This window comes from Salvelinus fontinalis, chromosome 31, assembly GCF_029448725.1.
Source record: "Salvelinus fontinalis isolate EN_2023a chromosome 31, ASM2944872v1, whole genome shotgun sequence".
NCBI classification, from domain to species: Eukaryota; Metazoa; Chordata; class Actinopteri; order Salmoniformes; family Salmonidae; genus Salvelinus; species Salvelinus fontinalis.
This window is the reverse complement of record NC_074695.1, coordinates 1,333,446-1,345,675: the sequence shown is the minus strand read 5'-3', so window position 1 is coordinate 1,345,675 and position 12,230 is coordinate 1,333,446. Positions and strand designations below refer to the sequence as shown.

At 44.1% G+C, this 12,230-nt stretch overlaps 1 protein-coding gene and 1 long non-coding RNA gene across 2 annotated transcripts in view; one reads left to right on the top strand and one right to left on the bottom strand.

The window, feature by feature from the left end:
* Nucleotides 1–12,230, top strand: part of LOC129829403 (RNA-binding protein 10-like) — a 164,548-nt gene that overhangs the window by 84,496 nt on the left and 67,822 nt on the right. Inside the window, exons 6-11 of the mRNA XM_055891084.1 lie at nt 2,308–2,381; nt 5,196–5,282; nt 5,376–5,436; nt 5,535–5,723; nt 6,069–6,229; nt 7,912–8,009. Coding sequence (XP_055747059.1) covers nt 2,308–2,381; nt 5,196–5,282; nt 5,376–5,436; nt 5,535–5,723; nt 6,069–6,229; nt 7,912–8,009 — 670 coding nt within the window. The remainder of the gene's footprint in view (nt 1–2,307; nt 2,382–5,195; nt 5,283–5,375; nt 5,437–5,534; nt 5,724–6,068; nt 6,230–7,911; nt 8,010–12,230) is intronic.
* On the bottom strand, nt 6,239–6,476 carry LOC129829405 (uncharacterized). Its single transcript, XR_008755386.1, has 3 exons — nt 6,414–6,476; nt 6,341–6,380; nt 6,239–6,274 (listed from the first exon to the last, which is right to left on the bottom strand). It is a non-coding gene; the product is annotated as an uncharacterized LOC129829405 (long non-coding RNA).

Here is a 12,230-nt window from a genome sequence, read left to right as displayed (position 1 = left end):
TGTATCTATAAACCTACCATTTATACCCCAGTGTAGCAGCTATAAACCTCCCATTATACCCCAGTGTATCTATAAACCTACCATTTATACCCCAGTGTAGCAGCTATAAACCTCCCATTATACACCAGTGTATCTATAAACCTACCATTATACCCCAGTATATCTATAAACCTCCCATTTATACCCCACTGTATCTATAAACCTCCCATTATACCCCAGTGTATCAGCTATAAACCTCCCATTATACCCCAGTATATCTATAAACCTCCCATTATACCCCAGTGTATCTATAAACCTCCCATTATACCCCAGTATATCTATAAACCTCCCATTATACCCCAGTGTATCTATAAACCTACCATTATACCCCAGTGTATCTATAAACCTACCATTTATACCCCAGTGTAGCAGCTATAAACCTCCCATTATACCCCAGTGTATCTATAAACCTCCCATTATACCCCAGTGTATCTATAAACCTCCCATTATACCCCAGTGTATCTATAAACCTCCCATTATATCCCAGTATATCTATAAACCTCCCATTATACCCCAGTGGATCTATAAACCTCCCATTATACCCCAGTGTATCAGCTATAAACCTCCCATTATACCCCAGTGTAGCAGCTATAAACCTCCCATTATACCCCAGTATATCTATAAACCTACCATTATACCCCAGTATATCTATAAACCTCCCATTATACCCCAGTGTATCTATAAACCTCCCATTATACCCCAGTGTATCTATAAACCTCCCATTATAGCCCAGTGTATCTATAAACCTCCCATTATAGCCCAGTGTATCTATAAACCTCCCATTATATCCCAGTATATCTATAAACCTCCCATTATACCCCAGTATATCTATAAACCTCCCATTATACCCCAGTGTAGCAGCTATAAACCTCCCATTATACCCCAGTGTAGCAGCTATAAACCTCCCATTATACCCCAGTGTATCTATAAACCTCCCATTATACCCCAGTGTATCTATAAACCTACCATTATACCCCAGTGTATCTATAAACCTCCCATTATACCCCAGTGTATCAGCTATAAACCTCCCATTATACCCCAGTATATCTATAAACCTCCCATTATACCCCAGTGTATCTATAAACCTCCCATTATACCCCAGTATATCTATAAATCTCCCATTATACCCCAGTGTATCAGCTATAAACCTACCATTTATACCCCAGTGTATCTATAAACCTCCCATTATACCCCAGTGTATCTATAAACCTCCCATTATACCCCAGTGTATCTATAAACCTCCCATTATACCCCAGTATATCTATAAACCTCCCATTATAGCCCAGTGTATCAGCTATAAACCTACCATTTATACCCCAATGTATCTATAAACCTCCCATTATACCCCAGTGTATCTATAAACCTCCCATTATACCCCAGTGTATCTATAAACCTCCCATTATACCCCAGTGTATCTATAAACCTCCCATTATACCCCAGTGTATCTATAAACCTCCCATTATACCCCAGTGTATCAGCTATAAACCTCCCATTATACCCCAGTATATCTATAAACCTCCCATTATACCCCAGTGTATCTATAAACCTCCCATTATACCCCAGTATATCTATAAACCTCCCATTATACCCCAGTGTATCTATAAACCTACCATTATACCCCAGTGTATCTATAAACCTACCATTTATACCCCAGTGTAGCAGCTATAAACCTCCCATTATACCCCAGTGTATCTATAAACCTACCATTATACCCCAGTATATCTATAAACCTCCCATTATACCCCAGTGTATCAGCTATAAACCTCCCATTATACCCCAGTGTATCTATAAACCTCCCATTATACCCCAGTGTATCTATAAACCTCCCATTATACCCCAGTGTATCTATAAACCTCCCATTATATCCCAGTATATCTATAAACCTCCCATTATACCCCAGTGGATCTATAAACCTCCCATTATACCCCAGTGTATCAGCTATAAACCTCCCATTATACCCCAGTGTAGCAGCTATAAACCTCCCATTATACCCCAGTATATCTATAAACCTCCCATTATACCCCAGTATATCTATAAACCTCCCATTATACCCCAGTGTATCTATAAACCTCCCATTATAGCCCAGTGTATCTATAAACCTCCCATTATACCCCAGACCCCTGTAAGGGTTAATTTGGGATAGAGCACCCTGTCTTGTCTCTCTGTCTCTTTATGAAGCACTAACCCCTCACTGCGTTGATGTTATGTTGTTGTTGTTGTTGTCGTTGTTGGGTTGCCATGGCGCTGGCTGGTTGGCGTGGTGACCAGGTCAGAGCCGTGGATTCGCCTTCGTGGAGTTTAATCACATACAGGAGGCCTGCCGCTGGATGGAGACCAATCAGGTCACTCTACACACACACACACACACACACACACACACACACACACCTGTGTTTTCTGATGCTGATGTGTGTTGGTTTAACTGTATTGACACACCATCGGACTCTCCCAGCCACTCTCTCTCTCTCTTTCTCTCTCTCTTTTATCTTTCAACAGAGGACTTCAACTCACCCCTTCCTCTTCCTCCCTCCGTCCCCAAATCCCCTCTTTCTGACACTCTTTTATCCAGGGAGTCCAGTCGTTAGGGGAGGGAGGTGAGGGGTTGTTCGGGGTCAGGAGGGGTGGAGGGAGGGAGGGAGGGTGGAGAGAGGTTGGAGGGAGGGAGGGAGTGAGGGTGGGGGGGGTGGAGGAGGGTGGAGGGAGGGAGGGTGGGGGGGGGTGGAGGAGGGTGGAGGGAGGGAGGGTGGGGGGGGGGGGTGAGTGGAGGGAGGGAGGGATGGAGGGAGGGAGGGAGGGAGGGTAGGTGGAGGGAGGGAGGGTGGAGGGAGGGAGGGAGGGATGGAGGGAGGGAGGGAGGGAGGGAGGGTGGAGGGAGGGAGGGAGGGATGGAGGGAGGGAGGGAGGGAGGGAGGGAGGAGGGAGGGAGGGTGGAGGGAGGGAGGGAGGGAGGGAGGGTAGGTGGAGGGAGGGAGGGAGGGATGGAGGGAGGGAGGGATGGAGGGAGGGAGGGAGGGAGGGAGGGTGGAGGGAGGGAGGGAGGGTGGAGGGAGGGAGGGAGGGAGGGAGGGTAGGTGGAGGGAGGGTAGGTGGAGGGAGGGAGGGTGGAGGGAGGGAGGGAGGGAGGGGTGGGTGTCTATTCCCTTCTGTGGGTTAGGTTCCTGTAACTGCACGACACCAGTGTTCTTAAATGACACCATTGTTGTTAAATGACACCATTGTTGTTGAATGAAACATGTAACCGACTGACACCATTGTTGTTGAATGAAACATGTAACTGACTGACACCATTGTTGTTAAATAACACCATTGTTGTTAAATGAAACATGTAACTGAATGACACCATTGTTGTTAAATAACACCATTGTTGTTAAATGAAACATGTAACTGACTGACACCATTGTTGTTAAATAACACCATTGTTGTTAAATGAAACATGTAACTGAATGACACCATTGTTGTTAAATAACACCATTGTTGTTAAATGAAACATGTAACTGACTGACACCATTGTTGTTAAATAACACCATTGTTGTTAAATGAAACATGTAACTGACTGACACCATTGTTGTTAAATAACACCATTCTTGTTAAATGAAACATGTAACTGACTGACACCATTGTTGTTAAATGAAACATGTAACTGACTGACACCATTGTTGTTAAATAACACCATTGTTGTTGAATGAAACATGTAACTGACTGACACCATTGTTGTTAAATGAAACATGTAACTGACTGACACCATTGTTGTTAAATAACACCATTGTTGTTGAATGAAACATGTAACTGACTGACACCATTGTTGTTAAATGAAACATGTAACTGACTGACACCATTGTTGTTAAATGACACCATTGTTGTTAAATGAAACACGTAACTGACTGACACCATTGTTGTTAAATGAAACACGCAGAGTCATAAAGTGGGACTACAGTATCACATGACTTAATCAAATGATGTAGATGGGAGATATATTTGAACCACAGACCGTCCCACTTGTGCACGCCTCCTTGCTGCGTTGCGCAATATACGGTATGAATATTGAATGGTGAATACTGTCTGTTTTCTACTGGTTGTGTTGCCAGGTTGGGGTGGGGGTCAGGTTGGCTAACACTGTGACCAGGGTTCCCCTTAAGGGGGGGGGTTGACAAAACACAACACTCTCTCTCCACACACACACAAACACACATACACACACACACACACACACACACACACGGCTAACAGGGTGGCCGATCGAACACACACATACAGCTCTCCGTCCGTCCCAATTTCCCTTGAGCTGAAGGTTACATTTCTCTCTTGTCCTCAATTTTTCTCTCTTTCCCTCTCTTCTCTTCTCTTCTCTCTTTCCCTCTCTTCTCTCCTCTCTTTCCCTCTCTTCTCCTCTCTTTCCCTTTCTTCTCTCCTCTCTCTCCCTCTTCACACCTCTTTCCCTCTCTTCTCCTCTCTTTCCCTCTCTTCTCTCCTCTCTCTCCCTCTCTTCTCACCTCTTTCCCTCTCTTCTCACCTCTTTCCCTCTCTTCTCACCTCTTTCGCTCTCTTCTCTCCTCTCTTTCCCTCTCTTCTCACCTCTCTCTCCCTTTCTTCTCACCTCTTTCCCTCTCTTCTCCTCTCTTTCCCTCTCTTCTCTCCTCTCTTTCCCTCTCTTCTCACCTCTTTCCCTCTCTTCTCACCTCTTTCCCTCTCTTCTCACCTCTTTCCCTCTCTTCTCTCCTCTCTTTCCCTCTCTTCTCTCCTCTCTTTCCCTCTCTTCTCTCCTCTCTTTCCCTCTCTTCTCACCTCTTTCCATCTCTTCTCTCCTCTCTTTCCCTCTCTTCTCTCCTCTCTTTCCCTTTCTTCTCTCCTTTCTTTCCCTCTCTTCTCTCTTTCACTTTGTTTCCCACTCTCTCTCAATTCAATTCAATGGGCTTTATTGGCATGGGAAACATATCTCTCTCATTCTGCCCTCTTGTGAGTGGGCTCCTCTCTCTCTAGAATGTGACCCACGTATCTATGATAATCATTATTTGTTTCTCTCTCTTTGTCTCTTTCTCCCTGTCTCCCTCATTCTCTTGGTCTTCTCTCTCTCTCTCTTGGTCTTCTCTGTCTATCTCTCTTTCTCCTTGTCTCTCCTTCTCTCTCTCTGCCTGTCTCTCTCTCTCTCTCTCTTTCAGAGGGTTCTGTCTATCCTAGGCCAGAGGGTGTCTATGCACTACAGTGACCCTAAACCACGCGCCAACGAGGACTGGCTCTGTAACAAGGTACAACAACAGCTAACAACCTCACTGTGTGTGTTCCCATATTCGTTCTCCTTTGTCACTGGTACTTGATCACCTCTGTTGCTGTTCTAACAGTGTGGCGTTCAGAACTTCAAGAGGAGAGAGAAGTGCTTTAAATGTGGTGTTTCCAAATCAGGTAAACACGTGATACGGTGAACCTAACACCCGATGATAAACGTAGACAGATGGGTTTTGTGTTGTCCACTGGGATATCCGACTGTGTGTCACCTTTAGAGGCTGAGCTGAAACTGCCCCAGCTGAGGGAGTTACCCCTGGGGGGGCATCAGAAAGATGGCTTACTGCCCCTCCCTGCCCTCTACCAGCCAGCTGCTACCACCTCTACTGCCGTCACCACTCCCAGGGCCGGGGGCAAGGCCGGGGCAGGGGGAGCTGATACACAGCAGGCTGAGGTGGCCAACGACAGTAAGTCTCTCTCTCTCATTTCAAATTCAAGGGGCTTTATTGGCATGGGAAACATTTGTTAACATTGCCAAAGCAAGTGAGGTAGATAATATACAAAAGTGAAATTAACAATAATACATTTACAGTAAACATTACACTCACAAAAATTACAAAATAATAAAGACATTTAAAATGTCATATTATGTCTATAATATGGGGGGTTGGGAGGTCTCGATTGGGGGGTCTCCTTCTAATGTTCTCTCTCCTCTCTCCAGCTCTGATCCTGAGGAACCTGGGTCCCCATACCTCCCTGGAGTCCATCCTGTCTACTCTGGCTCCTTCTAATGTTCTCTCTCTTCTCTCCAGCTCTGATCCTGAGGAACCTGGGTCCCCATACCTCCCTGGAGTCCATCCTGTCTACTCTGGCTCCCTTCGCTACTCTGTCCCCTTCTAATGTTCGACTGATCAAAGACAAACAGACACAACTCAACCGGGGCTTCGCTTTCCTGCAGCTGTCTACTATAGTGGTGAGGAGATACCTACAGCTGTCTACTGTAGTGGTGAGGAGATACCTACAGCTGTCTACTGTAGTGGTGAGGAGATACTTACAGCTGTCTACTATAGTGGTGAGGAGATACCTACAGCTGTCTACTGTCTACTGTAGTGGTGAGGAGATACCTACAGCTGTCTACTGTAGTGGTGAGGAGATACCTACAGCTGTCTACTATAGTGGTGAGGAGATACCTACAGCTGTCTACTATAGTGGTGAGGAGATACCTACAGCTGTCTACTATAGTGGTGAGGAGATACCTACAGCTGTCTACTGTAGTGGTGAGGAGATACCTACAGCTGTCTACTATAGTGGTGAGGAGATACCTACAGCTGTCTACTGTCTACTGTAGTGGTGAGGAGATACCTACAGCTGTCTACTGTAGTGGTGAGGAGATACCTACAGCTGTCTACTATAGTGGTGAGGAGATACCTACAGCTGTCTACTATAGTGGTGAGGAGATACCTACAGCTGTCTACTATAGTGGTGAGGAGATACCTACAGCTGTCTACTATAGTGGTGAGGAGATACCTACAGCTGTCTACTGTCTACTGTAGTGGTGAGGAGATACCTACAGCTGTCTACTATAGTGGTGAGGAGATACCTACAGCTGTCTACTGTCTACTGTAGTGGTGAGGAGATACCTACAGCTGTCTACTATAGTGGTGAGGAGATACCTACAGCTGTCTACTGTAGTGGTGAGGAGATACCTACAGCTGTCTACTATAGTGGTGAGGAGATACCTACAGCTGTCTACTATAGTGGTGAGGAGATACCTACAGCTGTCTACTATAGTGGTGAGGAGATACATACAGCTGTCTACTGTAGTGGTGAGGAGATACCTACAGCTGTCTACTGTAGTGGTGAGGAGATACCTACAGCTGTCTACTATAGTGGTGAGGAGATACCTACAGCTGTCTACTATAGTGGTGAGGAGATACCTACAGCTGTCTACTATAGTGGTGAGGAGATACCTACAGCTGTCTACTGTAGTGGTAAGGAGATAACTACAGCTGTCTACTGTAGTGGTGAGGAGATACCTACAGCTGTCTACTATAGTGGTGAGGAGATACCTACAACTGTCTACTATAGTGGTGAGGAGATACCTACAGCTGTCTACTGTAGTGGTGAGGAGATACCTACAGCTGTCTACTGTAGTGGTGAGGAGATACCTACAGCTGTCTACTATAGTGGTGAGGAGATACCTACAGCTGTCTACTATAGTGGTGAGGAGATACCTACAGCTGTCTACTGTCTACTGTAGTGGTGAGGAGATACCTACAGCTGTCTACTATAGTGGTGAGGAGATACCTACAGCTGTCTACTGTCTACTGTAGTGGTGAGGAGATACCTACAGCTGTCTACTATAGTGGTGAGGAGATACCTACAGCTGTCTACTGTAGTGGTGAGGAGATACCTACAGCTGTCTACTATAGTGGTGAGGAGATACCTACAGCTGTCTACTATAGTGGTGAGGAGATACCTACAGCTGTCTACTATAGTGGTGAGGAGATACCTACAGCTGTCTACTGTAGTGGTGAGGAGATACCTACAGCTGTCTACTGTAGTGGTGAGGAGATACCTACAGCTGTCTACTATAGTGGTGAGGAGATACCTACAACTGTCTACTCAAGAGCTGTGTATTTGCGGGTGTTGCAGGAAGCATCTCAGCTTCTCCAGATCCTCCAGGCCTTACAGCCAGCTCTCTCTATAGATGGGAAGGCCATCGCTGTGGAGTTCGCCAAGGGATCCAAACGGTACACACACACACACACACACACACACGTCATGTTCTTCTATCCTCGTGGGGACCTAAAATTAATTTCCATTCAAAATCCTATTTTCCCGTAACCCTAACTGTAACCCTAAGCTTAAAATAGCCTTTGTCCTCATTGTTCTCCACCAAGGAGAATTTCCCTTGTTTTATTATCCTTGTCGGGAGTTTGGGGAATTTTAGGATAGAATAACTGACAGATACATTCAGAAAGTATTCATACACCTTGACATTTTATTGAAAATGTAAATACAAGAAATATCTAATTTACATAAGTTCTCACACCCCTGAGTCAATACTTTGTAGAAGCACCTTTGGTGGCGGTAACAGCTGTGTGTCTTTCTGGTTAAGTCTATCATGCCGACCATACCGGCTCCGCGCGTGCGTCCTTCTGCGGCATCGTGCGTACGTTTGGTTTTGTCCGTCGCCACCAGAGATGTTCACGAGACGCAGGTTAAAATACAAGAAAACAACTTTGAACCAATTATATTAATTTGGGGATAGTGTTACGTTCCCCAGCAAGAAAACCAAAAAATGTCACTCAAACAGAAGGATGAACTGACATAGAATCACTTGCCAACAACCAAAACGAAACAGGTGTGGTTTTAGGAGAGGTTCTGAAAGACACTCATGGTAGGTTTCCACTGAAAGTTGACTAGCAACAACAACTGGGACCTAAAAGACACCCAGCATGAACACCCACTAAATTGGCCCAAGAAGAGGCAAAGAAGAAGAAAAATCCACACCAAACATAAAGACAGGAAGTAAACCAAAAAGGTGGAGCAAAATGAAACCAGGGAAATCAGATGGATTGTTCGTCTAGAAATCAAAATAGGGAACTTTCATGAGCCTTCATTTCAAACTTGTATGTCATCTGTAAATACGAATAAAATTGTTAAATTACGAGCCTAGTTGGTTTAGCCATAGAGAAAGTCAGCAACCTTCCCGCTAGCCATGATTGGCTGAGATAATGAGTGGGCTGGACATGCCGAGAGATGAGTTTGGATTGGTCTACGGTGTTGCATCTTGTGTCTATAAAAAGAGCTGCTCTTAATGCCTAGATAATCCTTTTCTACTGCATTTTTTTTCTCTAGATATAACGTTAATTTAATATAACGTTAGCCATGGAGAACTGAAAATATGTTGCTACGGTTCTCAATAACATTGCTGCCCTGAATTTATCAGGCGATATCGGCGAAGGTCAGTGGGAAAAAGTTGATGATGGACTACTTTCTGCACGACGATCGTGCCATACAATGCCGACTCTCTTGTCACTGAAAATAACACGTTTTGATATCAGTGGAGCACAACGGGCCAAACAAGCTGTGCAAACTAAACGGAAACAACACAAGATGTCTGATTACAGGGGTTGCAGTCTGCCGTGAAGCGTTCATCCAGGTGTACAGGTAAGAGACTGGCTACAGTTTCAGATATTATACGTTTCTTATGTTGTCAGAAAGTTGTTTTCGTTGCAAGTTAAAGCTTCCCGTAAACTAGCTAGCTGGAGTTCGATGGCTGGCTTTCTAACTAACATTGAACCTAACGTTATTTAGGTTGCTATGACAATCGGTTTGCGTTGCTAGTAACGTTACTCTATGGATCGGGATTATAGTTCTTTTTTTTTTAGCTAGCTAACGTTAACGTGACATGTCTAAACAAAAGACCCAAAATTAAAGCTTGTTAGAAATAAAAAAGTTAAAGTTTGCTGTTAGCTAGCTAACGTTAGCTGCTGTTAGGTGGCTGGCTTGCTAACTAACGTTAACTTACGTGTGTGTGTAACGTTAGTGATGTTCTCTCAGAATGCCATTTCGCATGGCTAGTTATAGCCTAATGTTAGCTAGCTAACATTGAATTTATTGGTTAACTTTAGCTAACTGTGACAATCGGTTTGTATTGCTAGTGAAAAGCTTGCTGTTAGCTAGCTAGCCTTCTTGTTAGCTAGCCAGCTGACATTAGAAGGCTAGCTAGCTAACATTACCTGTATGAACTGTGTGTAGTGACGTTCTCAGAATGCCGTTTCACATCTATTGTATAAAAATGCTACAATATTTGTATCTGGAATTTGTCTTTCAGCATCAGCAGAACCCTCCTGACTCTAATCCACCAGTCATACAGTCATCAAAAAGAGAGCTGGCCCAAGCAAAGGCAGCAGCTCAGTCATCAACTACACGCACCATTTCTTCACCAACTACGGAGTTGTGAAACACGTGTGGACCTGAATTGTGATAACTGCAGTGGCCAAAACAAGAACAAGTTTGTTATCTGGTAATGTGCCTGGCGGACCATGCACAAGCTCCACCACAGTCTGGACCTTCACTTCCTGATCACAGGCCACACCAAGTTTGCCCCCAACTGGTGCTTTGGCCTCATCAAGCAGAGCTTCAGAAAGACCAGAGTGAACACCTTTTCTGAGATTGCTGGTGTTGTGAAGGACAGCACTGTGACAGAGGTCAACATCCCACAGATGGTTGGACTGGAGGATGGTACGGTGCTGGTGGAATGCTATGGGCTGGCAACAACACCTGACTGTACTTCAGGCCGCTGCCACAGATCAAGCATTATCAGCACATCAGGTAAAAAATAATATTTTCATTGTATGAGGTTATTCTTATCTAAACTTGTGAGGTGAATTGAGGTTGTAATGTCTTGTGATTTGTTGTTGTTCTCTGTTTTACAGCTTCGATGCTCTGGAGCCTGGTGGTGTCGACAAGGACTGTTCAGACTGTCGGAGACATCCTTCCTCCCGTAGATGGTCTGCCTGTACAAGCACCACCTGGACTGGACACAGCGAGACAAACGGATCTTTTTGAGAAGATCGGGGAGTTTGTGATGAGTCATCAGCACGTATCTGCAGATGAACGTGGTACCTTCAGAAGTTTTGATTTTCCCATGATGTCAAGCAAATAGGCACTGAGTTTGAAGGTCGACCTTGAAATACAATTGTTGGGAAAATTACTTGTGTCGTGCACAAAGTAGATGTTCTAACCAACTTGCAAAAACGACAGTTTGTTAACATGAAATTTGTGGAGTGGTTGTATACAGTTGAAGTCGGAAGTTTACATACACTAAGTTGACTGTGCCTTTAAACACCCCAGTATCTCTACTTGCACATTCTACCATTCCAGTGTTTAATTGCTATATGTAATTACTTCGGCACCGTGGCCTATTTATTGCCTTACCTCCCTTATCTTACCTCATTTATACACAGACTTTTTGTTTTCTTTTTCTCTACTGTATTATTGACTGTATGTTTGTTTACTCCATGTGTTGTATGTGTCGAACTGCTTTGCTTTATCTTGGCCATGTCGCAGTTGTAAATGAGAACTTGTTCTCAACTCTCCTACCTGGTTAAATAAAAATTCTGATAGGCTAATTGACATCATTTTAGTCAATTGGAGGTGTACCTGTGGATGTATTTCAAGGCCTACCTTCAAACTCAGTGCCTATTTGCTTGACATTATGGGGAAATCAGCCAAGACCACAGAATTTGGATATAGATCTTCACAAGGTCCTTTGCTGTTGTTCTGGGATTGATTTGCACTTTTTGCACCATAGTACGTTAATCTCTAGGAGACAGAACATGTCTCCTTCCTGAGCGGTATGACTGCTGCGTGGTCCCATGGTGTTTATACTTGCGTACTATTGTTTGTACAGATGAACATGGTACCTTCAGGTGTTTGGAAATTGCTCCCAAGGATGAACCAGACTTGTTGAGGTCTACAATTGTTATTCTGAGGTCTTGGCTGATTTCTTTTAATTTCCCCGTGATGTCAAGCAAAAAGACACTGAGTTTGAAGGTAGGCCTTGAAATACATCCACAGGTACACCTCCAATTGAGTCAAATGATGTCAATTAGCCTATCAGAAGCTTCTAAAGCTGTGACATCATTTTCTGGAATTTTCCAAGCTGTTTGAAGGCATAGTCAACTTCGTGTATGTAAACTTCTGACCCACTGGAATTGTGATACAGTGAATTATAAGTGAAATAATCTGTCTGTAAACAATTGTTATAAAAATTACTTATGTCATGCACAAAGTAGATGTCCTATCCGACTTTCCAAAACTATAGTTTGTTAACAAGACATTTCTGGAGTGGTTGAAAAATGAGTTTTAATGACTCCAACCTAAGTGTATGTAAACTTCCGACTTCAACTGTATACCCAAAACGTTTGATCCAAGTTAAACAATTTAAAGGCATAGTTACC